At 51.8% G+C, this 25234-nt stretch overlaps 1 protein-coding gene across 3 annotated transcripts; it reads right to left on the reverse strand.

The window, feature by feature from the left end:
• Positions 1-25131, reverse strand: AGO1 (argonaute RISC component 1). Of its 3 annotated transcripts, XR_016459680.1 has the most exons (20): positions 25014-25131; positions 19334-19517; positions 18279-18399; positions 17969-18150; positions 17736-17872; positions 17302-17436; positions 16897-16984; positions 15791-15938; positions 15350-15469; positions 14397-14519; positions 13671-13804; positions 12103-12287; positions 11781-11940; positions 11397-11487; positions 9161-9355; positions 8511-8645; positions 7535-7636; positions 6519-6718; positions 5628-6111; positions 3-2064 (listed from the first exon to the last, which is right to left on the reverse strand). XR_016459680.1 is itself a non-coding variant. In XM_031594856.2 (19 exons), the coding sequence occupies exons 1-19, from the start codon at positions 25036-25038 to the stop codon at positions 6003-6005; spliced, it is 2574 nt and encodes an 857-aa protein (XP_031450716.1). In that variant the 5' UTR covers positions 25039-25131; the 3' UTR covers positions 1-6002. The 3 variants fall into 3 exon arrangements, 2 of the variants coding, with proteins under 2 accessions (XP_031450716.1, XP_089979916.1); XM_031594856.2 differs by having other exon boundaries at positions 1-6111; XM_090123790.1 differs by lacking the exon at positions 25014-25131 and having other exon boundaries at positions 1-6111; positions 19329-19497.
• Positions 25132-25234: the final 103 nt, after the last annotated feature.

A 25234-nucleotide genomic window follows, 5' to 3' on the forward strand; every position in this document is an offset into this window, starting at 1 on the left:
GGGAAAAGCGGCGGGAGCGCCTCCGTGAGGGGAAGCGCGGGGCGGGCGGAGCGCTGCGCCGCTGCAGCCGGGAGCTGTTCCAACTCGACGCCGTGTCTGCAGCGCAGCGTAGCAGACGTGCCCCGTGGCAGCCGTTCAAGGGTTACGATGACTTTTTGGATTTCTTAGCCGCCATCCCAATGAATTATGCTGTGGGTTTTTTTAGTCGTCGCCAAAAGAACAGCGACGGAACGGAGCCTTGGCCTTTGTTCAGCTGAACGGCGAGCAGTTCCCATGTAGGGCCGCAGCACAGAGCCCTGCTCCCTCAGCACACGGCGGCCTGGAGCCTCAACCCCTGTCCTGTACTGCCCTAAGAACCCAGGGCTCGTGTGTGTTTATTACATTTGCAGAGCTGTGAGAGCATGGCTGCAGTGTGGGAGAAGAATAAAGGCTGATCTGCATACATTCAGAGCATAGGGCTGCCCTGCTCTGTGTCTGGCAGTGATTGTAGCAGTGTTCAGTACCAGTCAGCTATTGGAGGTGATCTTGTAAGGGTTCTAAAAGCATGGGCATTTAAAACAAACCGCTAGAACGTTTCCTTCTTTCAGGATTTAAATGGGGAAATGTGATCACCACGCTGCAGCCATAAGGCTGAGGGCGACGTCTCCATCTGGGCACTTCCTGCAGTCTGGGCTGCTGTAATCGGAGCCCAGCACCAGAGCTCAGATGCCAACCCAACACCTGACACCACGGACTGACAGAGATCTGCTTTCCAGGACCTCGACCCAGCGGCACAAAGCACCATTTTCTGTTACATCTCTCTCTTGGAAACAGGTTCCCTGAAACTGCTGAAGATTTCTGCTATGGAGTAGGGCTCTTTTAAACGTGTTATAATGTTAAAAGCAGAAGAGGAACAGAATTTGTAAAGATGCTCAGTTCTGTGTAGTACATCCACGTAAATTAGCTTAACAAGTACATGCATGCCATTGGCAAATGCTTCCCTAAAATTGCTTCGCATTATTCAAAAACACAGAGTTACAGCTCAACTGCTAAATAATTCAGTGCCTAAAGGAATGTCGATACATGTTTGTAAGGTAAAGCACAAACAGATCCACAGAATTCAGAGGATGGCACACAACCTCCACTTCTGTACCCATGACACACGCCTAAGCTATTGGCACGGGTTTGCAGAGGACTGTGAAGTTTGCAGATAATTCCAAAGCTGAGAAACATAAAGAAATCCAGAGGATAAAGATTAACCCCGATCCAAAAGGAGTCTGAAATCTTTTCTTAAAGCACCTTGGAGCCAGCTGCCCTTTACAGCCCTCTGAGCATGAAGTGAGCCTCACACAGAACACGTGCAGATGCACAGCGGAGCCGTACGGCCATTGGAAACATCCATCCAACAGAAAAGGCCAAACTGACCGGCCAAGGGCAGGAGCATTATGCTCTGGAGATCAAACCCATCAAGTCTGCAAACGGCTGAAGTCAGATGTGTAAACGCACACAAGTTTACCTACAGCAAGGGGCTGTTTGAACAGAGAACAAAAGATCCAGGTAAAAACCCAAGTAGCGGTTTTACATCAGGTCTTGGATTGGAGTCAAGGCAAATCCAGAGAACAGTCCTGCCTTTATATTACTTATTACGAGTCACACTAAGGCCGCAATGCCAAAAGCCCAAAGCTGGAGTGGCAGCTTATTTTGATGTAGGTTTCTGCCATTTAATAACCCAAGGAGCTCCAATTAAGTCCTTCCTCGGACAGATGGTATTTTAATGAAAAGTGGAATTAGCTATCATCATCCAAGAAGTTTTAAGCGCATCGTTGTTCACTTGAGTGTTTCTCTCATTAAATTGAACTAAGCTGGAAAGTGAGGAGTTTTGGATCCTCCACAGCATCTGATGCAATTCAGCTACAGTCAGCATTTCACTGCTCGTCCCCAGGCCCTCTGCAACTGGGCTCAGTGCTGAGCATGCACGCTTCCTCCTTCCCCACGCGATCTGACTCAGGCGTGTCACCCCAACATATTCACATTGCTTTTATTTAGGTCTTCTGCCAACACTTACAGGGTAACAGACACTTGGGACTGCAAAGTCAAAGTTGCAAGCAAAAATCAGGATTAAGGCAAAAAAATAAAAACTTAAAAAAAAAAAAAATCCACAAAAGCGATCAAATCAAATATAAATACAATGTTCTGGAGCTCTTTAATCATACCATTTTCTTTAATAAGGAGGTGGTTACCATCTTACAGTATTACCTTTAGGCCTAATCCAAGGGTTTTGTTACTCTTTACCAGTCTTAATTCCACGCATACAAAAAGAAAAAAACAAAACAAAACTTGATACCCAACCTTTAAAATATACGCCATATTTTCTTAATAAAATAAGTTTTGTGCTGCTGCTTGTTTAGTAAGTACTGTACATCAACTGTTCACATCTATTTAACAAATGGACCATACAGAGTTCAAGCTAAAGCAAAAAAAAATAACCGCAAGAAAAATAACAACCCAGAGAGTGTTTGTAAACACCCCATGTACAGTTCAACACTTGTTGTATAAAGGAGGTACGAAAGGGGCTAGAACTGAACACAAAAGCACTGGAGTCCCCATCAATTTTCTTTCACAACTATTGAAGTGCAAATCACTCAGGCAAGATATGAATTTCATGTGTTTATTGCTGTCCTGCTGTCTGGCTTCCCTTCCTAAAAGAATGACATTCTTTTCTTTATTCACACTCATTTTCCAAGAAGAAAACCTTCCACGAGGCAAGGCTGAATGCTCGGGCTTTGTGACACCAGGCATCAGGTCAGAGGCTTGCAAGTACTGGGACACCCCGACTGCCCCTGTCACGTCCAGGTATGAGACAAGGGAAACAAACAGCATCCGACAACCGACAGGTAAATGGAAGTTATTCCTCTTCCCACAAGGCTTGCATGCACTTGGCGATGTTTCCAGTTGCAGAAGGAACGCGTGCGCACTGAGAAGGCAGAGAGACTCGGGAGCCATTCGGGATGTCCACGTGGGGTTTGTGGCTAAACTACAAATCCTGATATGCCTCTGGCTTAACAGCTATCTGCTACGGGTAGCAAAATGCACAGCACCTCAACATGCACTTATTTGTTTGCATCTTGGACAAGAAAACGGTAGAAATACTGAATGCTGGAGCCGCGCAGAAGGTACAGTGCATAGTCTGTTATAGAAAACATGCGGGTAACTCAAACCCCTTCTAAATATCTTCAAAGTGGAAATACGGTTTAAAGGGCACAGCAGCTATTGAGTTTGGCTTTTTTATTGAATCAAAACCATGAAAACCTAATGCAGAGGGTGAAATAAGGGCAGAACACGATCTGCAAGTCACCAGCTGAGCGTTTCAGAAGCTGTGAAGCTTTTGTGTAGTTAAAATTGCTGTTAAAAGTAGGTGCTACATCAGCAAGTCTTCATTCATAGTTCTCTATGAACAGCCACCTTACAAATGAGTGCAAATCTTAAAGGTCCATTTTACATTTCAAGTCTCAAGGTTAAAAAAAAAAAATGTTACAGAGCAACAAGCTGTTTTGTAAATGCCCACACTATTTCTTTTCAAATGGTTAAAAATGGCACGTGCTATGCCACAGCTACTAAAAGACATTTCAGAATTCTAGACCCAACTAAAACACTAAAAGAAAAACTAGGAACCAAAATACCTTCGCCCCTCGCTGCCGCCAGCAGCTGGGTGCATTCCGTTGTAATGCTGGTGAACAAACCCATGTACAGAGAGAACCTTGACCTTAACCCCGGTGTGATTCCTAACGAGGGGCTTTATCATACCAGGTGAGCAGGTACAGCCCCTCTGAGATCGTTTTGCTTTCAATGAACACAAGCCAGAGGTCTGAGGATGAAATGGAGAGGTGCTGGATTTGTGTCACTATGCAGGCACTTGTGTATAGGAATGTAGGCTTCTCGCGTTGACACTTAGTGTTGATGCATTCCCTGCTCTCTAAAAGCTTTCCTAAGACTTCATACCCTACTGACCACGAAGAGCTCCTGGTCTCCTCCCCACCACCCTGCAGACAGACAGCAGTGGCGTTTGACACAAGGTGCAAAGGAGAATGTGAACCAAATACTGCAGTCTTGAGGAAAAAGACAACTGTGCTAAATGTAGGATCTTCACCAAAGGTGACATCAGTGGGCTCAGCACTTAGTTTGCATAGCATAGTGATGTCTTCATTGTTCACAAACACGTTGCCCAGAAAGAAAACAGGTAGAGTGAATTCCCAGTATTAGGACAGATCAACGGGCCAGCATGACTAGTGTGGATTTCATGAAGGCAAGGTGAGTTTAAACACCAGAAAGCAGAAAACAAAAAGGTGTGCTTCTATCCGTGCACTGACAAGGGGCAGTGCTGGTGACAGATCTGCTCTAGAAACACGTTCACTTTTGGCAGTAAAATGATAACAGAGCTCTTCTCCTGAGAGCTCAATAGGAGTGCACACAGTTTCTCTCTTCAAGGAAGCGTTGTGCAAACCTTTCATATAGAAAAAAAGCCACCGATCTGCCCACATGATATTGGTAATGAGTTGTTACTACTGCCCTGCTGTGCATAATGGTCATTCTGTGCAGCAAAATGAGTCTGAAAAGCAGCCACCATGTTACTGTTGGAAACAAACAAACAAAAAAGGCTTTTTTTTTTTTTCCCCTGTCAAAACCAGATCAGGAGGAGCTTCCCCACGACGATAACAAGGATTTGATCATCCTGACTAAGGAACGTCTCTGGTGTGCTTTCAGAATAAAAACCCCGTGCACAAATCAGCGATAGGGTGACACAAAGAGCAGCACAAGATAGCAGCACAACGGTGGAGAGGCCCCGAGCTGCACGGCCACACTGTGTAACACACAGGAAACATTGGGAACCTCTGGTGCGAGCGCGGCGATGTAAACTCTGAGGATGTGAATGACTCGTGTGTTTTGGCAACAGACTCAGTATCGTATAAAAATAATGCTCAGTAAAAAAATCCCGGTGTCCATCATAGAAATTCAGGAGAAAAAAAAAAGAAAAAAGTAAAAAGAAAAAAGAAATTGATAGCGATTTCTGTCCTCATGGGATGACAGTGCCCCCATTTGTCAGAAACAGTTTTAAATAACAAGTAGTACATTGGAAACAAAAATGGGTCAGCAGCCATTAAACGTGTCCTATATGAAAGTGCACATCTTTCAACGGAGTTTAACCACCACGAGGTTGTGATCTAACACAAACTGCAACTCAGGACCATAGAAATTAACTCCTTCCGATGGAAATATGGACCACCATCAAGACAAGATTACTATTTTCCTTACAAGATTAAAAACATTGAAATTTTGCAGCATCGTAGTAAGGCACTCACCCATGGAAAAGTCTGTGACTGTTGCTTCAAATGGCAGCAGCTAACTAGCTTTTAACACAAGGAAGACAGTTTTCAGTTCTGAGCTAAGTGCTAGGGTGCCTTACGTTATATGGGGGGAACCGCTCGGGGGCGGGGAACTGTTAGTGTTAGAGTTATCTATAAACTAGTTGTTTTTTTTCCCCTTAACCCATTAAAGCATCTCATATTCTAAAATATTAGTTTTATAAATCTAGTCTTCTGTTTTAAGGCTCTAAAAATCCCCTCCCCCCAACCCCCACAAAAAATACCTACCAGCGCCTGATGGGCAACGGAGGACCAAATCCGCCTTTCACAGTCAGGAGTCTATAGTATTGCATCTTAAACATGAAAACCTGCTTCCGCCTCCTGGGACTTTTATCCCTTCCTCGAATGCCTTCAGGTGTTTGGTCAGGTCAAAATTTTGCAAAGCCAGAAAAAATTAAAAAAATAATCAGTCTCTTCCAATCCTACGAAGGTGTTGGATCTTCCCGTCCGGTGGTGCTGGTCTCCTGCCTCGAACCGACGCTGCCTGCCCTGCAGTGATTTCTCATTGGAAAAAAAAAAAACAAGGTGTCCCAATGCTTCCTTTTTTGTATGGCTCCTACAAATCTGAAAGCTTTCTTGAGTGAGGTAACAAAAGTTAGGCTTTCAAGCAAAGTACATGGTACGTAAAGTGTCCTGATGAACCTGCACAGCCTTTGCCAAGGCCTGGGGGTCTCTGCCGTTGCTCTGTCCAGATATATGGCTGCCCTCGCCACTGAAAGTGCAAGAAAATAGTTGTGTAATTAATTGCAATTCCCCCCACCCAGGAACACTGAGAACTCCCTTTGATATCAGTCTGCTGTGCTGGAAATCGCTTGCACTTCTCCCTTGTGCTACATGAGAGCCAAGCCCAGCGCTGCAGGGATTCTGGCACCCTGAGGTGTGTGGCAATGCTCAAACACTCCAGGGAAGCTCAGGATGGGATTTCACACTCCTTAATCCCCACTCCCTCCTAGACTGAGACCTAAGAGGATGCAGCTATGGGCGGACCACTCCCAACCAAGGGTCTTTTGCTGAGCAGCTCAGCAGCAGGCCCTGCTGCACACAAAAGCAAGGCGCTCGGGCCCCACTGCCCTCCCCCAGGGTTTGTCCTCCCAGGGACCACAGGCACGGCCCCCTCACCTGTCGTGCTCCTTGTCCACAAGGTGGTACCGTGCTCTGAATGCCACCAGCCGGGCGTAGTAAGCCGGGGCTGGGATGGAGACCGAGCGGGTGCAGCGCACGTAGGTATGGCACAGCTGGTAGGTGAGGATCTGCAGCTCATCTGCGGTGAACCGGTTGTCATCCCAGAGCACGTAGTAATGGGAGGGCCGGCTCGTACCCTGCAAGGACAGAGCGCTGTGAGAGGTGCTGCTTGTCCCCGCAGACCAGGTATCTGCAGGCAGCTGCCTTGCATCCTGGTCACCCTCCTCCTCAATCTAAACAAGCTGTCAAAACAATCTCAGTAGGAGAGGGGCCCGTGATCCTTTAATCTGGGAGCCCTAAAAGTGAACAGGCAGGAAAGCACTTTGCACTGAAGCATAAGCTACGCCCAGCCACTGCTGCTGCTTCTGTGCTGCTTGCCCAGGCTCCCAACACCACAGCAACCACTGCATCACACTGCACCAGCACAGAGCTCCCCCACAGCTCCCAATGAAGCCAGCTCCCTGCTGTCCTTGCAGGAAGAGTGGATGCCAAAAAGCCTCCCTAGTGGAAGCAGCTGTAGATTGAGTGCAATTTCTTCTGTATGGTTTATGACTAATCTTGGCTGCCTGATGAAAGGCAGCTGCAAAGCAAGCCACCTCCTCCAGGGACGGCTGGCCACAGCTCTCCCGCCCACACCAGACAGCAGGTCCTTGCTGATGACCAGGCACACAGCGAGCCCTGCATGTTTGGGCACCATCTGACAAGCTGCTGAACTGGCTGCTCCAAAGAAGGAAATTCTCAGAGGAGATCTTTGGCTCTAGGAGAGAAGCCAAATACATGCCACGTCATGCAGCGGCCGTCCTGGCACCTGCTAGCACAAACCACCACGATGGCAGCTTGGATCAAACTACCCATGTCTCCAAGAGGGGCCCTTCAGATGCACGAGAGTGAAATTTCTAACAAGAACCAAAGGAAAACAATGCATCACAACAGCCAGCCCTGCAGCACAGTACCTGAATGCCTGCATGACTGCACAAGTAAAAGTCAAACTCGAAAGGGTGGGTGATGTTTGTATCCACTGTTGTTCCTGCTGGGATGTTTCCGCTCTTCCCAATCTACAGAGAAAAGAAAGAGATCCAAGCACTGCAGAGTTTGGCTATTTCCTGCTATCCAGAGCGCTGTCTGTAACAGCTGCCTTGCACCAGGGTCACTATCTCCACATCTCAGTTGGAAAGCACTGTGTACCACATTATTACAGGGGAACAGAACCAGGTCATCCTACTCTGCTCCCTGTCCCGACAAGCTTGCCAGCATTTTCTGCCACCATCAACACCAGGCATGACATACACACAGAGCAAACGACATCAAAAGAACAGGCAGGGTGAGGTCTGGGCACGGCCCATCCCACTGCACTGATGAAAATTAAGTGAGCAAAACACCAGGGATCTCTGCAGACAGTGTACACTGGGGCCTCTGCCACAAGATACGAGGGCTTTATGCCATGAACAAACATGGCCCTTAGTTCCCAAGATTAAGCCTTTATGCCCAGGTAGAGACTGAGTCTGGCTACACTACATTTTAACCCTGAATTTAGACCTAATCTAGGAAAAGCTACAATGATCAGTGACTTACTGCACAGCACAAAGCACAAAACTTTGTGTAAGCTGTGAGCAAGCAAGGGGTTATTCATCCTGTCACGACGTCAGCAACTACAGCTATCACCAAAACAACAGATGTTTTCAGGCTGACAGAGGCTACTTCAAGGAGTCACCAGGATCGTCAGCACCCAGTAACTCATCATAACAGCAAACAGCTGTCTGGGTTTCTAGAAGAAGCCTAATCCTCACAGATACAGGAGTCAACTGAGCAGCACATTTCATTCAAGAAAGTGCTCTGCCTGCTGGTGATGAGCTCTGCACTCTGAAAGTCCAAGGCTGGCTCCTCCTCAAAGCTGGCAATGAAACAGCCCCCTCCAGGCCCAGCACTCACCCTCTCGTTCTTGTCTGCGCAGAAGAGGCGGGTGTGATGCCTTTTCTGGACAACGATATAAGTGATGCCAGGCTGGTAATCCTTTTCCAGTTTGATGCAGGCATCTCGGATTGCTAGGAGCTCGTAGTGAAGGATCTAGAGAGACAGACAATGTAAAGTGAGAGGACACGCTGCCTTTTTCTGCACCCAGCCTTCTCCATGCACTCCTGGGAGCCTGCAGCAGCTGGTGCAGCTTTAGGCTAACCTGCAGGCAGAACCAAGAGTGTGAGCTGAACCAAGAGACCTTATCCTGCCACCCATGAGCACTCCTCCGCACAATGCATCCCCAACACAAGTGGGAAAAGAGTACAGTGCTCAAACCTAGCCTCAGGGGAAGCTTCCAAGCACCAGCTGTCTGGTGTCCTCATACTGCTGAGCGTGTCCTGAGTGACTGCCAGGTGCCCAGCACCAGCTTTGCAAGGCTTTGGTTCTCTTCCAGACTGTTGAATCAGCCCAACACCACCAGTACACCCAAAGCATTTCAGCAAAACCCCAAAATTCCAGGCAACACAAGTGTGAGCAAGGCAAACTGAGGGCACTGAAACCCCTTGCTGGCCTTCTTCATCGAGTAAAAGCACATGCTGGCTGAGAAAGAAGCAAAGGGTCCTCACCTGTGGGAGCTGCCCCTCGGGAACACCGTCACGGTAGAAGATGATCCTGGTGGGTTTGAAGCGCGTGGATTTGTAGAACTGGATGAGGAGCTCCCTTACCATGTAGGACAAATCCTCAATGATTTCCTGGCGAGGACGCTGCACACGCACCGTGGCGCAGTACCGACTGGGGTGGGCGTCCATGCTGCCCACAACCTGCAGGGACAGCGGTGGGACAGGCCCACGTGTTACCACAGCATGGATGGAGGGGACGTGGGACTTTCCCATCCTCTGACTGTTTCAAACACCCACGGCTGACTGTGGGCAGAGCACCTCGAGTTCACAGATCAGAAGATGGGGCAGCAAATACCACGCAGGCAACTGTAACCTGGAAAGGACAACCGTGGTGGCAGCCACATCCCAGTTTCATGCTCTGTAGAGCCCTCTGCGGCACTTTTGGGAAATTCTGGTGAGATGACTTGGTGGGCACTGCTGAGCCACGTGGCTGTGTGGGGTGAGACGGGGCTGTTTCTGCTCTGTTTCCACACTCCTGCTCAACTGCAGATGATTGAAAGGGGAATGCCCTTTCTGCCTACGGGCATACTTCTCTCTCCATCCCTCACTTGAAGTTTTTGGCTTCCATGAATAACAGCATCATGCTGAACCTGCTTTGCTGTGTCAGTGACAGGTACAAAACCTCACCTACCACTGTCATGCCACTGCTGTAAATGCTGCTTAAGTCCTTATTACACTTACAACAGGAGCTCTGATACCAGCTCTCCAACCACAGCAAAAGCACCAACGCCCTGCCCACGCAGGGCTGCCAGGAGGCTCTCTGCTCAAACGAACCAGGGAAAATGTCTGCGAGGAGCATCTGCCAGCATCACATCCCCACACTCTGCTCAGTCACAGGCAGCAGAGCTGCCCCAGACGGCGGCAGTCTGCCCTCCCCAAGGACACGGAGGGATGAGTCACCTCGTGGCAGCTGCTGAGCAGGGAGTCACCCATCGCAGCTGGGCACTGCAGAGGGCAGACCTCAGAGATGTCAGGCAACATCCTGAGAGCAGCCAGGCTTGGCTGTGATGCAGGGGCGGAGGCACGGTGTGAGTCACAGGTGCCGAGGCGGGCTCTGGCCCACGCTGTGACACTGCCCGACTGCTGCAAGGCTGGTGGGGATGCTGCTGTGTTGTCTGTCCCAGCACACAGGGCAGGGAAAGCACCACATCCTCCCCAGCAATGCTCCTGCCCCTTGGCCCTCACACTCAACACCAGTTTCACTTTTGCTTAGCAAAAGCAGCTCCAGGCTTTGGCCTGCTGAAACGCTCAATAGAAATGTTTCCTTTGGCCCCTGTGATGGGCCCTTTTCTGTGGTCTTATTATCAACAAACCAAGGAGAAGAACAAGGCCATCTGAAGGCTCTTCCCCTTCGCCCTTGCAGATCAGAAAAAGCTTTTATAAAAATTAAGATTAAAACTCCACAGTGGTTCTGTACAAAAAGACACAGAGGATGTTTTCAGAGTGGAAGCACCGCCGCCAGGAAACAGACTGTTCTGTCCCACCCACACCTATGAACAAACAGCCAAAAGCATTTCCCAACCCCTTTTAATTGAAAAAAAAAAAACAATCCTCCAAAGACATTTGCATGCCAAGGAAAACCTGAGCTACGAGTCCTGGAAAGCTAAGAACTTAATAGGAAAATGCTGAAGTGCTTAATTAAAACAGACGCTATGAGAACCTGACACTCTCCTTCTCTGCAACAAGCACAAGGCAACCTGTCAGAGCCTCACCAAAAACACGAGCAGCCAGCCAGCCCAGCAGCACACGAGCAGCCATCACTCACTCCGTGGATGCTCATGATGTGTTTGGAGTGAATAAGCAAAGCCACTCCATTTCTCCCGTTCCCAAATCCCCACTCTCCCATCTGGGGAAGGTCCTCCAAGGGCTGCCGTGGAAAAGCTGGGATGCCTCCAGCAATGGCAGCACGTAGCTCCCCGCATGGCCGTCTGACAGCACTGCAGGGCTCGGCACATCACGAGCCCCATCTGCTGGCTGCTGCCAGCTCTCCGGGCAGCTGACTAGGAACCCAACAACTTTGCACGTTCAAGCGTTTCCAACCTTCCCAGGAGGTACCCACAGGGCATGGGGCCACCCTGAGAAGTGTCAGAATGGTGAAGTAGCACACAAGTCTCGCTCCAGTTCCTGCCTCTCAGCAGGCCTACCAAGCACGACTGAGCCCAGCCCCAGAACTGGAACTTACAGCTGTTATAGAGGGTTTCTTCCCATCTCCAGCAGGTGGGTGAGTGACATCAGCCCCGAGGAATATCACTGGTTGCTGAAAGACAGCAGAGCTGGTGGGAAAGAAGAGAAAGCAGCAGTCAGCCTCCTGGGGGCATCTCAGGACAATGCACAGCCCAACAGAGATGAGCAGATTGCCAAAAGACATCTCCCAACCTCCAGGCTCTGGGGTGGACACAGGCACATGGACAGCTTGTCACAAGGCAGGATGGGCTATAAGCCTTCATTTCAGGGAGCTGCTTTACACAGCTGCAAGTACTGCACAGTCTGAGGGAAGGGATGACAGGAGGGACATGGGACACAGCACACAAAGCCTAAAGCCATGACAGGCAGCAGCCATACGAACCGCTGGTGAGGCACTAGGATGTTGTTGATCCCGCCAAGCTTGACGTTGATCTTGAGGCAGAGGTTGGAAAGGGTCTGTGGGGAGGTTTTCACCACATTCTTGACCTGGACGCACTGCGTGGCCATTCCCAGGAGAGTGTCCCCAACACGCTTCACCTCGGCTGTGGGCAGAGGAAGCAAATGAATGGGCAGGCAATCAGCAAAGCACAGCTTTCAGCATCGCCCTCAAAAATGGGGGGAGAAAGTGGAAGGGACAGAGCCAGCCCTCCTGAGCCAGGGCAAAACCCTTCACTTCTCCCCGCCTGCCCCGGCCCGAGACGCACCGTACACTGGTGTTTTTCCTGGCAGGATGACAATGATGAGCTGAAGCCCTGAATAGGTGTTCTTGAGGTGCCGAAACATGGGCTCCACACTGTCTGCACCCTGGGCGTATTTACAGAAACAGGGCTGGCCCTGGATCGGCATCCCTGCGTCCTTGGAGATCTTACGCAGCTGGTCTGTAAAGTTCCTGTGCCCGGGAGGAGAGAAAAAGCAGCCCAAAATCAGCCCACATGGTGAACGCCAGCAGAAGTCCAACACGTGTTAGAGTTGAGTGGCCCCAGCCTGGCCGTCCACTCTTAGTGCTCTCCTACACACAGTAAAGACTTTTTCTGAGGACTGAAGGAGCTGTAAGCTATTCCTATTTAGAAATCAGAAGGGGAGCAGACCTGTTCTCTGGGAAAGGTTGATTTTCGGGTGATTTGCAAAGCCAAAACCAGCCTTCACTTATCAAACCCAAAGTGCTGTGCTGGACACAAGGTCAGCTACACTACAGATAGCCAAGGATAAATTTGATGCAGGGTGTTCCCAGCTCTGCCAGTGGAAGAGCCTACCCTGAATGGGTCCTAAGGGGAGTGCAGCACTACCCCACCTGCACACAGTTACTGCACACACAGAGGCTTTGAGCTGCTCCAACCCATTCCAAATGACACTATTAAACACAGCCAGGAGAGCCACACAAAATGCTCACCTCGATGCTTCCACTCTCAGTCAGGAGAAACTTAGGATCCCACCAGAATTCAAAACTAAGGTGACAGCTCTGTAAATCACATAAACTCTCTCTTCTCAGCATCACTATGCCATCAAATCAGACAGCTACCCTAAGACTTCTTTATAATAAAAACCCGTGTCACCTTAGTGTAATCCATGCAGGAAGCATCCTGTTCCAGAAGGCACTGTGTGTCCTTGAAAGCAGCAGGAACACTGCTACTTTGGCCACTGAAGCCAAGAGGAGAGGCATCTTATTCCAGGGGGAAATATTGGTTAACCCAGTGGACAGGGAGATAACAAAGGGCAATGTGAGGATGTAGAGACCCAGTGATGTCACAGCACAAAGGAAACCTCTCCAAGGTAAATCGTGGAGTAAAGTGGGACAGAAAGTTCATTAGCCAAATTAAATTCAATTCTGAGCTCCTGGGTTATTGCAGAAACTTTTAACTAAATATTTCTGACAATCTTATCCACTTTCTCCTTGAGGAAATCCAGGTTAGAAGAGCTCAATACAGAACCACTGGCCTTAGGGCTGGCAGCATCAGAAGGAGATACCTGATACAAAGGACAGAGCGAGGAAAGAGAGACTGCCAGTCCACACGTGTTGGAGCGGTGATGTGCTAACCTCAGCCTCGCCAGGATAAACAGCCGTGCACTCCGGATAAACTAACAAGAATCAACACCCAAACCCAGCCTGAACCTGGATCAAATTTGTACCAGCAAGCAGTTCAGCCACACACAGATCCAATGTCAGCAGGAAGGAAGCGCAGCCTCAGGCTGCAGACAGACAGCAGTGCTGCACTGCACGCCAACACAGCTCCTTCTGCCTCTTCCCACCCTCACAGGCTGCCCGTTTCCTTACTTCAGCACCTCTTCTCGACACTGCTTCTGCGGGGCAAAGCAAGCAATCGCCCAGACTTTGATCTCAATGCCGTTGTAGAACTGCTTCCCTCGCATGTCCCACACGCCCTGGTTGGGAGTTGCAATGGCTCGGTTCTGCAAGGCAAACAGACGGTCAGAGCGCTGCCGCCGAGGGGCCACGAGGCACAGCAGGACCTGCCCCACGCCGGCAGTCCCTGGGGGATGCACGTGCTGTGTCTGCACTCCCTGTCATCAAGCTGCACGCCCTGAAGAGCTGTGCTTGCTGAAAGCTGCTCCCTGCTCTTTCACGGAGGACCGTGGCTCTCAGCCGTGGGTAGTTAAGAATTTCAGCTCCTCCAAGGTGATGGAAAATTCACCTGAGCTGCTCTCCTGTGGCATCACAAAGCAGAGAGTCCTGAGAACCACGCATCTCTCTGGGTGTGGACACAAACCCCATCCACGTGTCAACCACACAGACCGTGGGAGAACCACAGCCTGACCCCAAACATCCCTCTCCCTTTCAGCCCAATTCCTTGTCACTGCATGACTTACGGTTACAACTTTCAGAAAAGTCATATTGCAAAAAACACCAAGGTGCTCCAATAAAAAAATTCCACCTCTGATCTATAAATCTGAAGGTAGCACAAATTTTAGTCGAAAACAGTGTTTTCCACTGCGAGAGCATCCATCCCTGCACACTGCAGCCAACCAGCACAGCCCTGCTTACCCTGCCTCCATACTGCAGAATAGGAGCCGGCAGGACCCTCCCTGTCACCTCCGTCATGTCATCCTTCACCTTGATCCCAAACTCCTGAATGTATGGATCCAGGTTGTAGCTGGCATTCTTCATCTGCAGAGGGAAGGAAGGGTCAATGGGAAGCAATGAGACCAACTGCTTCATGCCATGCAGCATTCAGCTGACCAGGAAACACGGGCACCTCAAGTTATGCTCTCTACAAAGTTGAATTAGGGAAGGGGAAGCAATTGAACACAAAAGGCCAAACTTTGCCAACCAAACTGACTTGTGAAGGACCTGAGATCTGAATGAACTGACTGATGTAACTGAGAGCAGAGCCTGCTCCTGGGATTTAAGGCATCAGTGGGAAAGTTCAGAGAGCAAGATACTGATATCAAAAGTCCCAAAAGGAATTAAAAGCATTCCCAGCTTGCAAAGCCCAGAGACATCCGTTTGGTAACAACTACACTACACAACTCCTGCCCAGCTGCTGGCAGAGCCAGGTTTCTCATTCCCCTGCTTGTCCCAAGGAGACCTGCAGACACAGACTTTCCACAGCACAGGCTGATAATGCACAGTCTCCACACACATCTGGAGCTGGAGCTACATCTCTAATTTGCTTTTCTATTTTAAGTTCACCCCCCTTTGTGTCAATTTGCTTGAACGTGAGGACCTGAGTTCACTGCATTTGAGTTTTCCCTGTCACTCCAAGCTGCATTCTCCTGTGCAAGCATCCTTTACACGCAGGTGCCTAGGATGGGGGGTTCAGTCAGAGAAGAAAACCAAGCCATCAACTCCACCAGCATCTTCCACGCAGGTCACAGCTGCTTCCTGCTGTGCAGCTTAGCAGCAGGACCAGAGTGAGGCACTGAGCATTGCTGACACAGCACAGCCTGCCACCAGAGCCCCAGTCCAACACCAACCCCTGCCACAGGGGCACATACCAGGCGGCTGATCTCCTCCTGTCTGTCTGGGGCAGACCTGGCCGTTGCTTTTATCATGGTTGATGTTTGATTGTCTGTGAGCTTCTTGATGCACCGCTGGCCTGCCACGATGTTACACACCTGCGTGCAGAGGAAAGCAAGCAGCCACGTGTTAAAAACATGTGGGGGCACAGAGGACCACAGCTAACTTGCCCTGTGTCACCACTGGTGACAAACCTACAGCTGCACGAGAGCAGCATCTTTACAGCATGAGCACAGTCTCATCCCTCACTTCTTAGCAGCAGCTCTCGCCAGGTCAATACTGCAGTAGTTAGCACCCACTGCCCATTAGCTGCAGAATACTGTCATGCATTTGCCAGCAAAGACCAGAGGCCACACTGCTTTTCCTTCTGACCATGCCCAAAAGCTGGAATGCTCAACGGTGCAGAAGCCAGCACTCACCTCCAAGGGCAGGTATGTGTGCTTCTGCTCTTGGCCAACCTGGAGACACGGGAGGTGAGGGTATTTCAGCTGCAGGTTGTATTTCTGCTTGAAGTACTGAGCCACTGTGCACTCCACTGTCTGACCGCTCTCCAGCTGCAGGGGAAACCTGGCAGAAGCAGGATACAAAGGATGCACCTACTCAAAACAGACACTTCCAAAACTTAAAGCACTTCTTACTCTGGCTGAGAAGAGAGGGAACTGGTATGCTCTCGCTCAAGAAAATAAAAAGCAGAACAGAAGTATTTTCAGAAATCAAGACAGGAATACTCTGATCCCAGTCTAAGACTGTGATCTCTAAATAAAGCTCTTCCTCGCTAATCCAGCTAATCAGGGCAAATGTTTATTACAGGACATGCCATGCATGCTGCTGTCAGGTACATAAATACAGCCACATGGCTCTCAGAAGGACTTCCGTGCTTGGTGCCTTCTTTGGGAGTTGAGCTGGGATTCAGGCAAAGGTTAACCAGATCCTGAACACTTATAGGGGCAGGAAAAGCACAAGGAGCAGACGTGCAGACAGCTCAGCACTGAGGGCACCTCTGTCAGCTCTGTGGGAGCCCATCCAGCCCCATGGGGGCCCATGGGGAGCAGGACAGTCCCAGAGCAGGATGGGCTGCTCCTGGCCCACACCCCTCGGCACACAAGGACTCCTTGGCCAACTCCCCTCCCAGGCACATGCAAATAATTTTAAGGTAGGTGATTGCTTTATCCCCTGCCAAAGCTTCTGCTTTGGCAGTGCCTATTTTAAGCAAGAAGAAAACCAAACTCAGAGGTAAAAACTAGGACAATTCCTGGCATGTTAGCTCCCGCCCTCTGCAGTGTGCTGTCTGCCAGACAAAGCATCCTCTCCACTCCCACCCTCCTCTCCACCCCACCCACACTCACAGCACATGACACAGAGCAGTGCGAGCTACTGTGCCCAAGACTGCTGCTAAGTGCAAAGCACATCTCCTTTTACTGTCACAGCCTGGAGTTTTCCCTCCAGCTCTCCCTGACACTAACAGCAGCTGCTAAAAAGGAGAACAGTTCAGATTTTTCCGAGGGCATCTTCCCACCCTCCTTACGTCTGGTGGCTGGCTGGCCGCCGGGTAACGTTACACACACGGTATTTCCTCTTCATCTGCCCACAGTGGGTAACCTCTACCTTCAAACCTGATGCAAGACAGAAAGAAACAGCAGAACCACTTGTAAATGTGGGAATGATTCCCTCTGCCCCAATCTCCCCGTGACACTACGCACACCTTCCTTAAATAATTAACTGTTTGCAGAGCAGGTATGCTTGCAGATGCCTGAGAAGTGCAGCAGGGGAGGCAAAAGTGCCCCAGGCAGCGTTTTAAAGGTGCAAACCCTGCATTCCCCCACTGCTGCCAGTGTGGGAGATAAGCTGATTTGACAAAGCCAGTCTACAGCAGCGCCAGGCTGGGGTCAGCACTGCAGCAGGGCCCCTTAGTTCTGCCCAGAGGCTCTACCTTTGATCTCCTTGGTGAAACGCACTCTCTGCGAGTCTGTCAGTGGCTTCGGTTGTTCATCGATGTTCCGGATATCCAGCACCTCACACATGAACTCAATTACAGGCTGGGCTTTGTAGAAGGCCGTTGCAGAAACTGAGGAACAGACACCATGATGTTTCTCTGCTCTCCTTCAGTTAGACCTGACCCAAGTGCAGCCAAAGTCCAGTCTTCCCAAACACACCCAGCCCCAGAGCTGCAGTTCCCTACTGATGACCCCCCAGCACCCCACCACATTCAGCACTGGACGCTGGATTCCCATCAACCAGACATAAACAAAAAGCCCCCAACCTACAGTGCTACGATCTAGCCTGTGCTGCCTTCTGTGGGCAAACGTGACTGTGCTGGGCATGCTTGAGAGCAAAGCGTTTTTGCTGGCATGAAAAATACATCACCATCAATGTTGAGCATCATCTTCCACATGGCAGGCCTGACGGACTGGTGGAAACCGAACCAGACCTCCCTGCCACCTCCCAGGGGGTGGTAGTAACCTTCAGGGGGGGAGAAGAAGGAGCGGCCAACCGGGGTGTACCTGCAAACCAGAGAAAACAGCACATGGAGCAACAGGCACTGACCTGACATCAGTGCAAGGCAGAGACTGTGGAGCACCCCAGCCACGTGCACGTACCTCATAGAAGCCAGGTGCCTCATGGCCACATCCAGTGCCTGGACAGACTCCAAAGGCACAGGGATCTGCCCGCTCACCAAGGCTTCGTGGAGCATGCGCCAGCTCACGATGGCCATCCACTTGATAGAGACCTTAAATATCCTGTCCTTGCCTTCTCCTGGGATTGTCACCTCAAAGTCAACCTGAATGCAGAAGGGAAGGGAAGCAATCATGGCACTGGCACAGGACTTAATGGTCACAGCACAAAGAGAGGTGGCTCATTTTTTAGTTGGTTCTTCCCATGCTTGGGGATCCCCCGTCCCACTCTTACCCTCTCATTTCCAATGGGTAAGGCTGTAACAGTGTAAATGTTTTTCTTCCCATCGTAGACTGGCTTCCGGTCGCCAAAGATCTGAGGTTTGAAGTGTTGTACCATGTACTCCACGACTTCCCTACACGGACAAGCAGAGGCAAGAAAGAAAGGCACAGGGGAGAGAGGAGCGACGTTTGGTTTGCCAGTTTCTTCACAGCCTGATGTGCGACCTGCCAGGTGCTGAGCTTCTCCACCTGAGGCACCTCTGGGCTCTCACTGCAGTGCTGCAGGCCAAGGAATGGCAGAGCCAGGTCCTTCCCAAGGCAAGAGAGCACCCACACAACACCTACATGCCGTGCCCCACAGCTTGTTAAATCAGTTTCAACAGAACAAGTTTACACAGCATGCAGTAGCTGGCTGCCAACCTGCAGTGCATTCCATGGACTCACGCTGCCAAGAACATAGGAAATAGCAGCTACAGCATCTGCTCGCTGGCCTCTGAGGCACAGAGCCACCCAGGCTGCTTTGGGCAGGAGGGGAAGGAGAGGGAAAAGGGTGTCAAATAGAAAAGAAAAAAAAAAAATAAAAAAAAACCATGCAATGGCCCAAGGTCTGGGGCTTCCTATTTTTAAATTACGTGATTGTTGCCAAAATTACACAGCTGCTTTGAAGAAGTAGGAGTGTGTGCTAAGTTCAGGACCTTCTAAGCTATCAGGAACAAACGCTGCTGCACAAACACAGCTCATAACGTTCAGCCAGCTGCACACGTTGGGCAGTGCTGATTCTTCAGCACACAAGGGCTCCAGGCACGTGGGGCTGAGATGGCACTGACCAAACCTGGCAGTGTCCAGGTGTTTGCTGGGCAGGAGTACAGCTGGGCTGGAGGCCACAGGGCACCAAAACTGCTTCCAACACCACTGAACACTGCTTTTCCAACTCAGCACAGAGGGGGCAAAGCTAAGCACAGACAACGTCACCCTGATGGTTTCCACTGGTGAAGAGGAAGAAAGGCACTTACTGCAAGGAAACTGGAAGCAGGGAATGAACTCCAAAACCTCTAATACTTGCCTTACCTGTTGACTCTGCGTGGGCATTTGTCAGGCTTGATATCCACTTCATAATGATACACATCAATCTTGGGAATGTCCACTTCAAAGTAGTTGGCTAAGAGCTTGATGGGCTTCCCAACAGTTCCTATCCCGGGCCGACGTGGCGCTTGAAATACCTGCTGCAAGGGTGGCAGGTATGCGCCTGCAGCTGATGGAGAGAAAGCACAGGGTCAGCAGGGCTGGAAATCCAGAAATCAGACAGATGGATCATAGAGCCCACAGCCTCCCATCGCCACATCCCAAACTCACACCCCGTGCCCAAAGCTGCACAGCTCGGAGCAGCACAGCTGGAGGTGGAGGGAGTTTCCCTGGGCACCTTTTCTGGGCACCTTCCCTCTGGATTACGGGAGGCAGCTAAAAATACCTCCAGTCCCCACTTCAGCGTGGGCTCCAGCTCTGTAAAGGGGATGCAGTGGTTTTTCTCACATTATTACACATTACAAATCATTATGCAGATTTTCTGATGGAGACCTGGAGCTGGAGATGTGATGGACAGTGCTGCTTCCTGAAGCAAGATCAGCCCTTCTTGCTCCCTTCCCACTTTCCCAATCTCCACACATCCCTGTTTGCATCTTATTTGTTTTTCAAAACCCAGTGAGGTCTTCAGCCAGCTGGGCCAGGGATGCAGCAGATAAGATATTCAGAGCACTCCATCTGCATGGCCAACTGTCGAGGCCAACAGCATCCCAGCTCCAATTTAGGATCCAGAACACATGGAGCTTTTACCACCCCTCACTCTCATCCAGTTTCCACTTAAACCCAAATTATAATCCCAGGCTAAAAATACTGGAAGGAGAAGAACACAAGATCAGCAACTTAAACTCCAAATGTCCTTTTCAGTTTTGCACCCGATCTCTGCAAGATCTGCTGTGGATGAAATGCCACTGTGCCCCAGGACTCCATCAGGACTGCCCTGAAATGCACCCAGGGCCTCAGACAGAGGAGAGGGGTGGATGGGAACAACACAGGAGGGAAAGCTGTGCAGCACCGCAGGGGCAGCTCGTTTTAAGGACCTGATTTGCTGATGAACTGCTCACAGTACAATTCATGTCTGCACACGATGAACATTTCTTGGCAATCTCCAGCACCCTGGCTATGAGATGAAATGTTTTTAAATCAGAGGCAGCAATCAGCTACAGGTATTTGCCAGCACTGATGGAGCCTCCACTCCCCTGCTCTGCCTCTGGAGCACAAACCATGCGGCCCCTCAGGAGGTGCCTGGCTCTGCTCTGCCCTCCCTTCACCTGAAGATCTCCAGATGCTTTATGAGCATAAACCCTCACAATTAAGATTGCGAATCACACATTAAGGAGCCAACCTCAAGCAACACAAGAGCTGGCTCAGGAGTTCAACATAAGGCACGGGATATTGTGAATGCAGTGTAACTTATCTGGACATCCCTGCTGGAGAACGCAGCTCCACGAGGATGAGGGCAGCAAACCAGATCAGTGCCAAGGATGGGAAAGCTGCTGCCTGTGCTGCATCAGAGGGTTTCATTTTGGTGACTGCAGAGGTCCTTGATCAGGAGGAGCTGAAGCAGTTGCCCACCACAGCCCAGCCCCACGCTCACTATTGCTTCACCCCTCCAGCAAAAGAAGGATGACAGTTACTCTTCCTTTCCAAATTACTTCGAGTTCCAAAGATTTTTAAAAAGCTGTTACCTCGTGGGCTCAGCCCAGCAGCTGCACAGCAGTGCCTACCTGGGACATAACTACATCTGAGAGCAGAGATTGAGGGCAACACACAGCACCCACACGCAGCTCCACGGCCCCAGAACCACCTTGTGGGATGGGCTCTGTGCATTTGGACAACATGACAGAGACCCCAAAGGGAACCCGTGTGTTGGACTGATGCTTCCCCACGGCCCAGCCGTGCTGCAGCGTGCTGGAGGCAGAGCAGTGCCTGACAGAGCCCCACCAAACCCCCACCCCAACGACTTATCTGCAGAAAAAGGGCCAGTGGATCACTGTTTGGTGGAAGGAGCCTCGTCAAAGAGTGACCCAAACATCCCCAGACGGAGGGGTTTCTCTGCATACCTCGACTCTCCATGGCAAAGCTGCACAGACTCCCACTTTGTCATGTAAATGAGGGCGCCGAGGGCCAGGGGCTGCAGGGCGAGTGTTGTTCCTGCAGCACAATGCAGCCAGTGAGCGGTATAAAATCCGCCTGCCATTATAAATTCAGCAGCCTGGGAGGAATCACAGACTTTGGCACACAAAGCCATGGCCCGGGGACGCGGCGGGCAGCAGCGCCTGCCTTGGATGCATGGAAGCAGAGCTGGGCAGGGATGGAGGCGAGGGCAGCAGTGCCAGGGTGAGTCCATCTGGGGTCATCGGTGCTGGGAGAAGCTTTGTTCCTGATACGGTAACAGCTGGTGAACACAACCCACTGACCAACAGCTGCCCGGGCCAAAGCACCGGTGGGAAGGCGTGAAATTACCATGTCATTTAAATCCCCTCCAAGGCGGCATTGAGGAGAGGGGCCACGAGAACAGAGCTGAGACAAAAGCAAGTTTTATCACCAAAGAGGGACTGCGGCGGCCCCTCCTGCACACCCAGCACCGTGAGGATGAAGCTGGGAACCAGAGGAGAGCAGCAGGGCTGCTGTGTGCACCGGGGCTGCAGCACGACAAAAGCCCCAGGATACATCATGCATCCCATCCTCATCCCGAACCGTTTTCCACCCTAAACCAACCTGACGAGTGAAAACTCCCAGCAGGAGGCAGAACAAGCAGGAAAGTTCACTGCTCCAAGGCTACAGTGCGTACACATCTTCTGTCTTTCTGAGCAAATCACACGAGAAGCCCCATCTGCTGTGCTTTGGGACACTTGTCCCATATCAGGGAGCCAGCCCTGTGCCCCCATTGCATCCCCACGGCCCCACCTGCAAACATCCAGCAACACCAGCACCTGCCCAGCTCTCCCACTGCAGTGGAATGGGCTCCAAATAATAACATCTGTAATCTGCTGCCCCTAAAGAACCAGCTACAAATCAGCCTTTCTGTTTCTGAAAACGCTGCACACAAAACAATGCGATTTCTGGGTGCTTCAGGCTTTCCTTCCCTTTGTTTTTTTCCTCCCCTTTCTCTAAATGGAAGCAGTTTCCCTACTGCTCCCTACCACCCAGCGTTCTCCCAAAAGCCAGGTTGTTCCATTTGACCTCCTTGTGTGCACCTTCCAAAGCAGCAGCCCTAAGGAAGCAGTGACAGACACCATCCCACAATGCCCAGGCTTCCAGAAGCACTCTCTGGATTTAATCTCTGCACACCCAGATGCCCACACCTTTAGCACTGCCAGGCTCAAGTGCAGTCCAACTCTTAGCATTGCCTGCATCGAGCATCACGTGTAGCAAAAGGGCATCGTTGCACCACATCAAACTCCAGCTTGGAAATCCCTGGTAACAAACCTGAAAGCATCAAGTGAGAAACCTCCCCCAGCACTGGGGCAGCTGCAGGCCTCCCTCGTGCCAACCCTGCCTGCTCCACAGTGTGCGATTCTGCAGTGTGGGGGAAAACAGCCAACTCTGCATGCTGTGCTTCCCTGTTCAGCTGAAAGCTGCATTTCAGATTACAAACACTTTCCGAGGCCTATTATGCTTTATTTTCTAGGAGTTGGTCATCCGAGATGCCCACATGCAGTTGGGTCAGAAAGGGAACCTAGTGATGCTACAGCAGATCCTAACAGAACAGCAGCAACGTTTCCAGCTCTATCGCAGCTCTCGTTAACAGGCGAGGCTCTTTCTGTCTGCACAGCTGTTAATAAGGACTGTGAACCAGCACAGGCACAGCTCAGTGCCATGAAACCCACCAGGGCTGTCTGCTGAAGCAGCCCCACATCCACTCCTGGTCCCTCTGAAGGGGTCTGAAAAACGACCTGACACCACAACGGCCAAACTGCCTCCTAACACAGCAAGTCGGGGATCCACCCCGGAGCAGAGGCTCACCAGGGCCAACACCTCAGCATCCCAGATTGGGAAAAAGCCAACCACGGCCTCGCAGGCTGCTAACCTGGCTGTCCGCCTGCCATGTGGAGGAGCACACAGCACAGAACAGAGAGCTGGGAAGGCACACATTTGTGTCTGCAGCAAAGGGCCTGGCAGCCAGCGCTGCTCTCCAGGCTCTCCTCCACTCATGCAGAATGTCTCCTGGCTGACCGTGCGCCCCAGGGTCTCTGCTAACAGCGCCTAGAAAGGGCAGAAGATAACATCTCTCCCGTCTGTTCCAGGAGTTTCACAGACACTGGTGCAGCCTTTCTGAGCACGAGAGAAGAAAGTGCAGCTGACAGACAAAGAAAGCCTGCAGCTCCTGGGGAAGAGCCAGGACAAAGGCGAGGACAGCTTGGCCTTCACGTGCCCATATGTGAGGGAATGCCCTGCCCGTGGGGCAGCCCCAGCGACCCCACAGCCCGGACCCTTCCCCAAAGAGAGGTTAAAAACCCCCCACACAGCTGTTACCGACCCCGACGGCATCCTGCTGAAAAGCAGAGCCTTTCTGCCCCATTCGTCCTCCTTCCACCATCTGCCATTTCGGTCATTTGTCTCCGTTCTGTTCTCTGCTAGGTTTAGAGACGGGCTACAGAAAGCATTCAGGGATAAACCACACGTGCTCAGTCTCCAGGCCAGGTGCTGCTCCCGGCTTTGTGTCTCGGTCTAACCCTGTCCTAGAAGCACCCTCATGTGATTGCATGTTTCCTGAAGATCCACCAGACGGAACAGCACCGCTTTTTCTGCAAGGCTTTGCACAGGAAGACAACGGTTAAGACTCCGAGCGTTCAGGAAACTCGCAAAGGATAAAGAGCTCAGAAAGATGGGGGGGAAAAACCAAGTTTGGCTTCAAAGCTGCCTTCCACGCACACAACTCTCACTCTCAGCGTGCCCCACGACCCCGTAGCGCACAGCTGGGCTGCAGCAGGCTCCCAGCACAGCGGGATGCTGAGGCGCTGGGCTGGAGCTCCCTGCCCCACGCTGACCTGCAGGCAGAGCCGTAAGGAGCTGAGCTCCCAGCGCCACGTTCGGGGCAGGAAAGGACCAATCCTCACCGCAAATCCTCACCGCAAATCCTTACAGCAAACCCGAACCCCACGGCAGCGCTGCCTGCCCGGGGGGCTGCGCGGCCACGGCCTTAAAACCAGCGGGTTTTAAGGACAGCCCGAACCCCGCAGGCTTCGCTTCGAGGCCGAGCAGCGCTCCGTGCCTCCCGCACACGGCGGGGTGCGGCGCTCCGGCACCGCAGCCAACAATAAACCGGCTTCAGAGCTCCGGCACGTCGAGCAGCGCGGATATCGGCACTGCACGGGGACGGGACGATGCGATATGAGACGTGATGATATGAGATGATAAGATGCGATATGATAGGATGCGATAAGACGTGCGGTGCGGTACAGCCGGCTGCGCCCCGGCCCCGCACGACCCCCCGCCCGGCTCAGCTGCCAACGCGACGGCGGCGGGAGGCGCCGAGCCCCGATCGCCCATCAGCGCGGCGCCGAGGCCGGGCGCAGCCCCGCGGCTCCCCGCCCGCGCCCCGCATCCCCGCATCCCCCGATCCGGGCCCGGGAAGCGGCGCGGCCCCCCGCGGCTCCCGCCGTAGGCCGCGCTCCCGCCCCGCCGCGCCCCGCCGGAGACGCCGCGCGGCGCCGCGCCGCCCCACCTGCTCCCGAAGGTCCCGCTTCCATCCCATCCACGCGGGCGCCGCTCCGAGCCGGGCCGCGGGCAGGGCAGGGCCGGGGCGCGGGGCCGGGGCCGGTGCCGCACCGCCGCAGCCGCCTCACGCTGCGCCCCAGCGCGCACGCGCCGCCGCCGCCCGGCCCCGCGCCCAACAAAGGCGGCGCCCCGCGGCCCCGCCGCCGCCGCCATCTTGGAGCGGCGCCG

The sequence above is a fragment of the Phasianus colchicus genome, chromosome 24 (genome assembly GCF_987193195.1).
Source record: "Phasianus colchicus chromosome 24, bPhaCol1.hap1.1, whole genome shotgun sequence".
NCBI lineage: Eukaryota > Metazoa > Chordata > Aves > Galliformes > Phasianidae > Phasianus > Phasianus colchicus.

Excerpts from the sequence above, each read along its gene's own strand:
- AGO1 (XM_031594856.2), bottom strand. The coding sequence starts at position 25,038 with ATGGAAGCGGGACCTTCGGGAGCAG. Across the intron at positions 18,400-19,333 it reads TGCCCACGCAGAGTCAACAG|GGAAGTCGTGGAGTACATGG; the intron begins GTAAGGCAAGTA and ends TTGTCCGTGTAG. Across the intron at positions 18,151-18,278 it reads TACCCATTGGAAATGAGAGG|GTTGACTTTGAGGTGACAAT; the intron begins GTAAGAGTGGGA and ends TTCTGCATTCAG.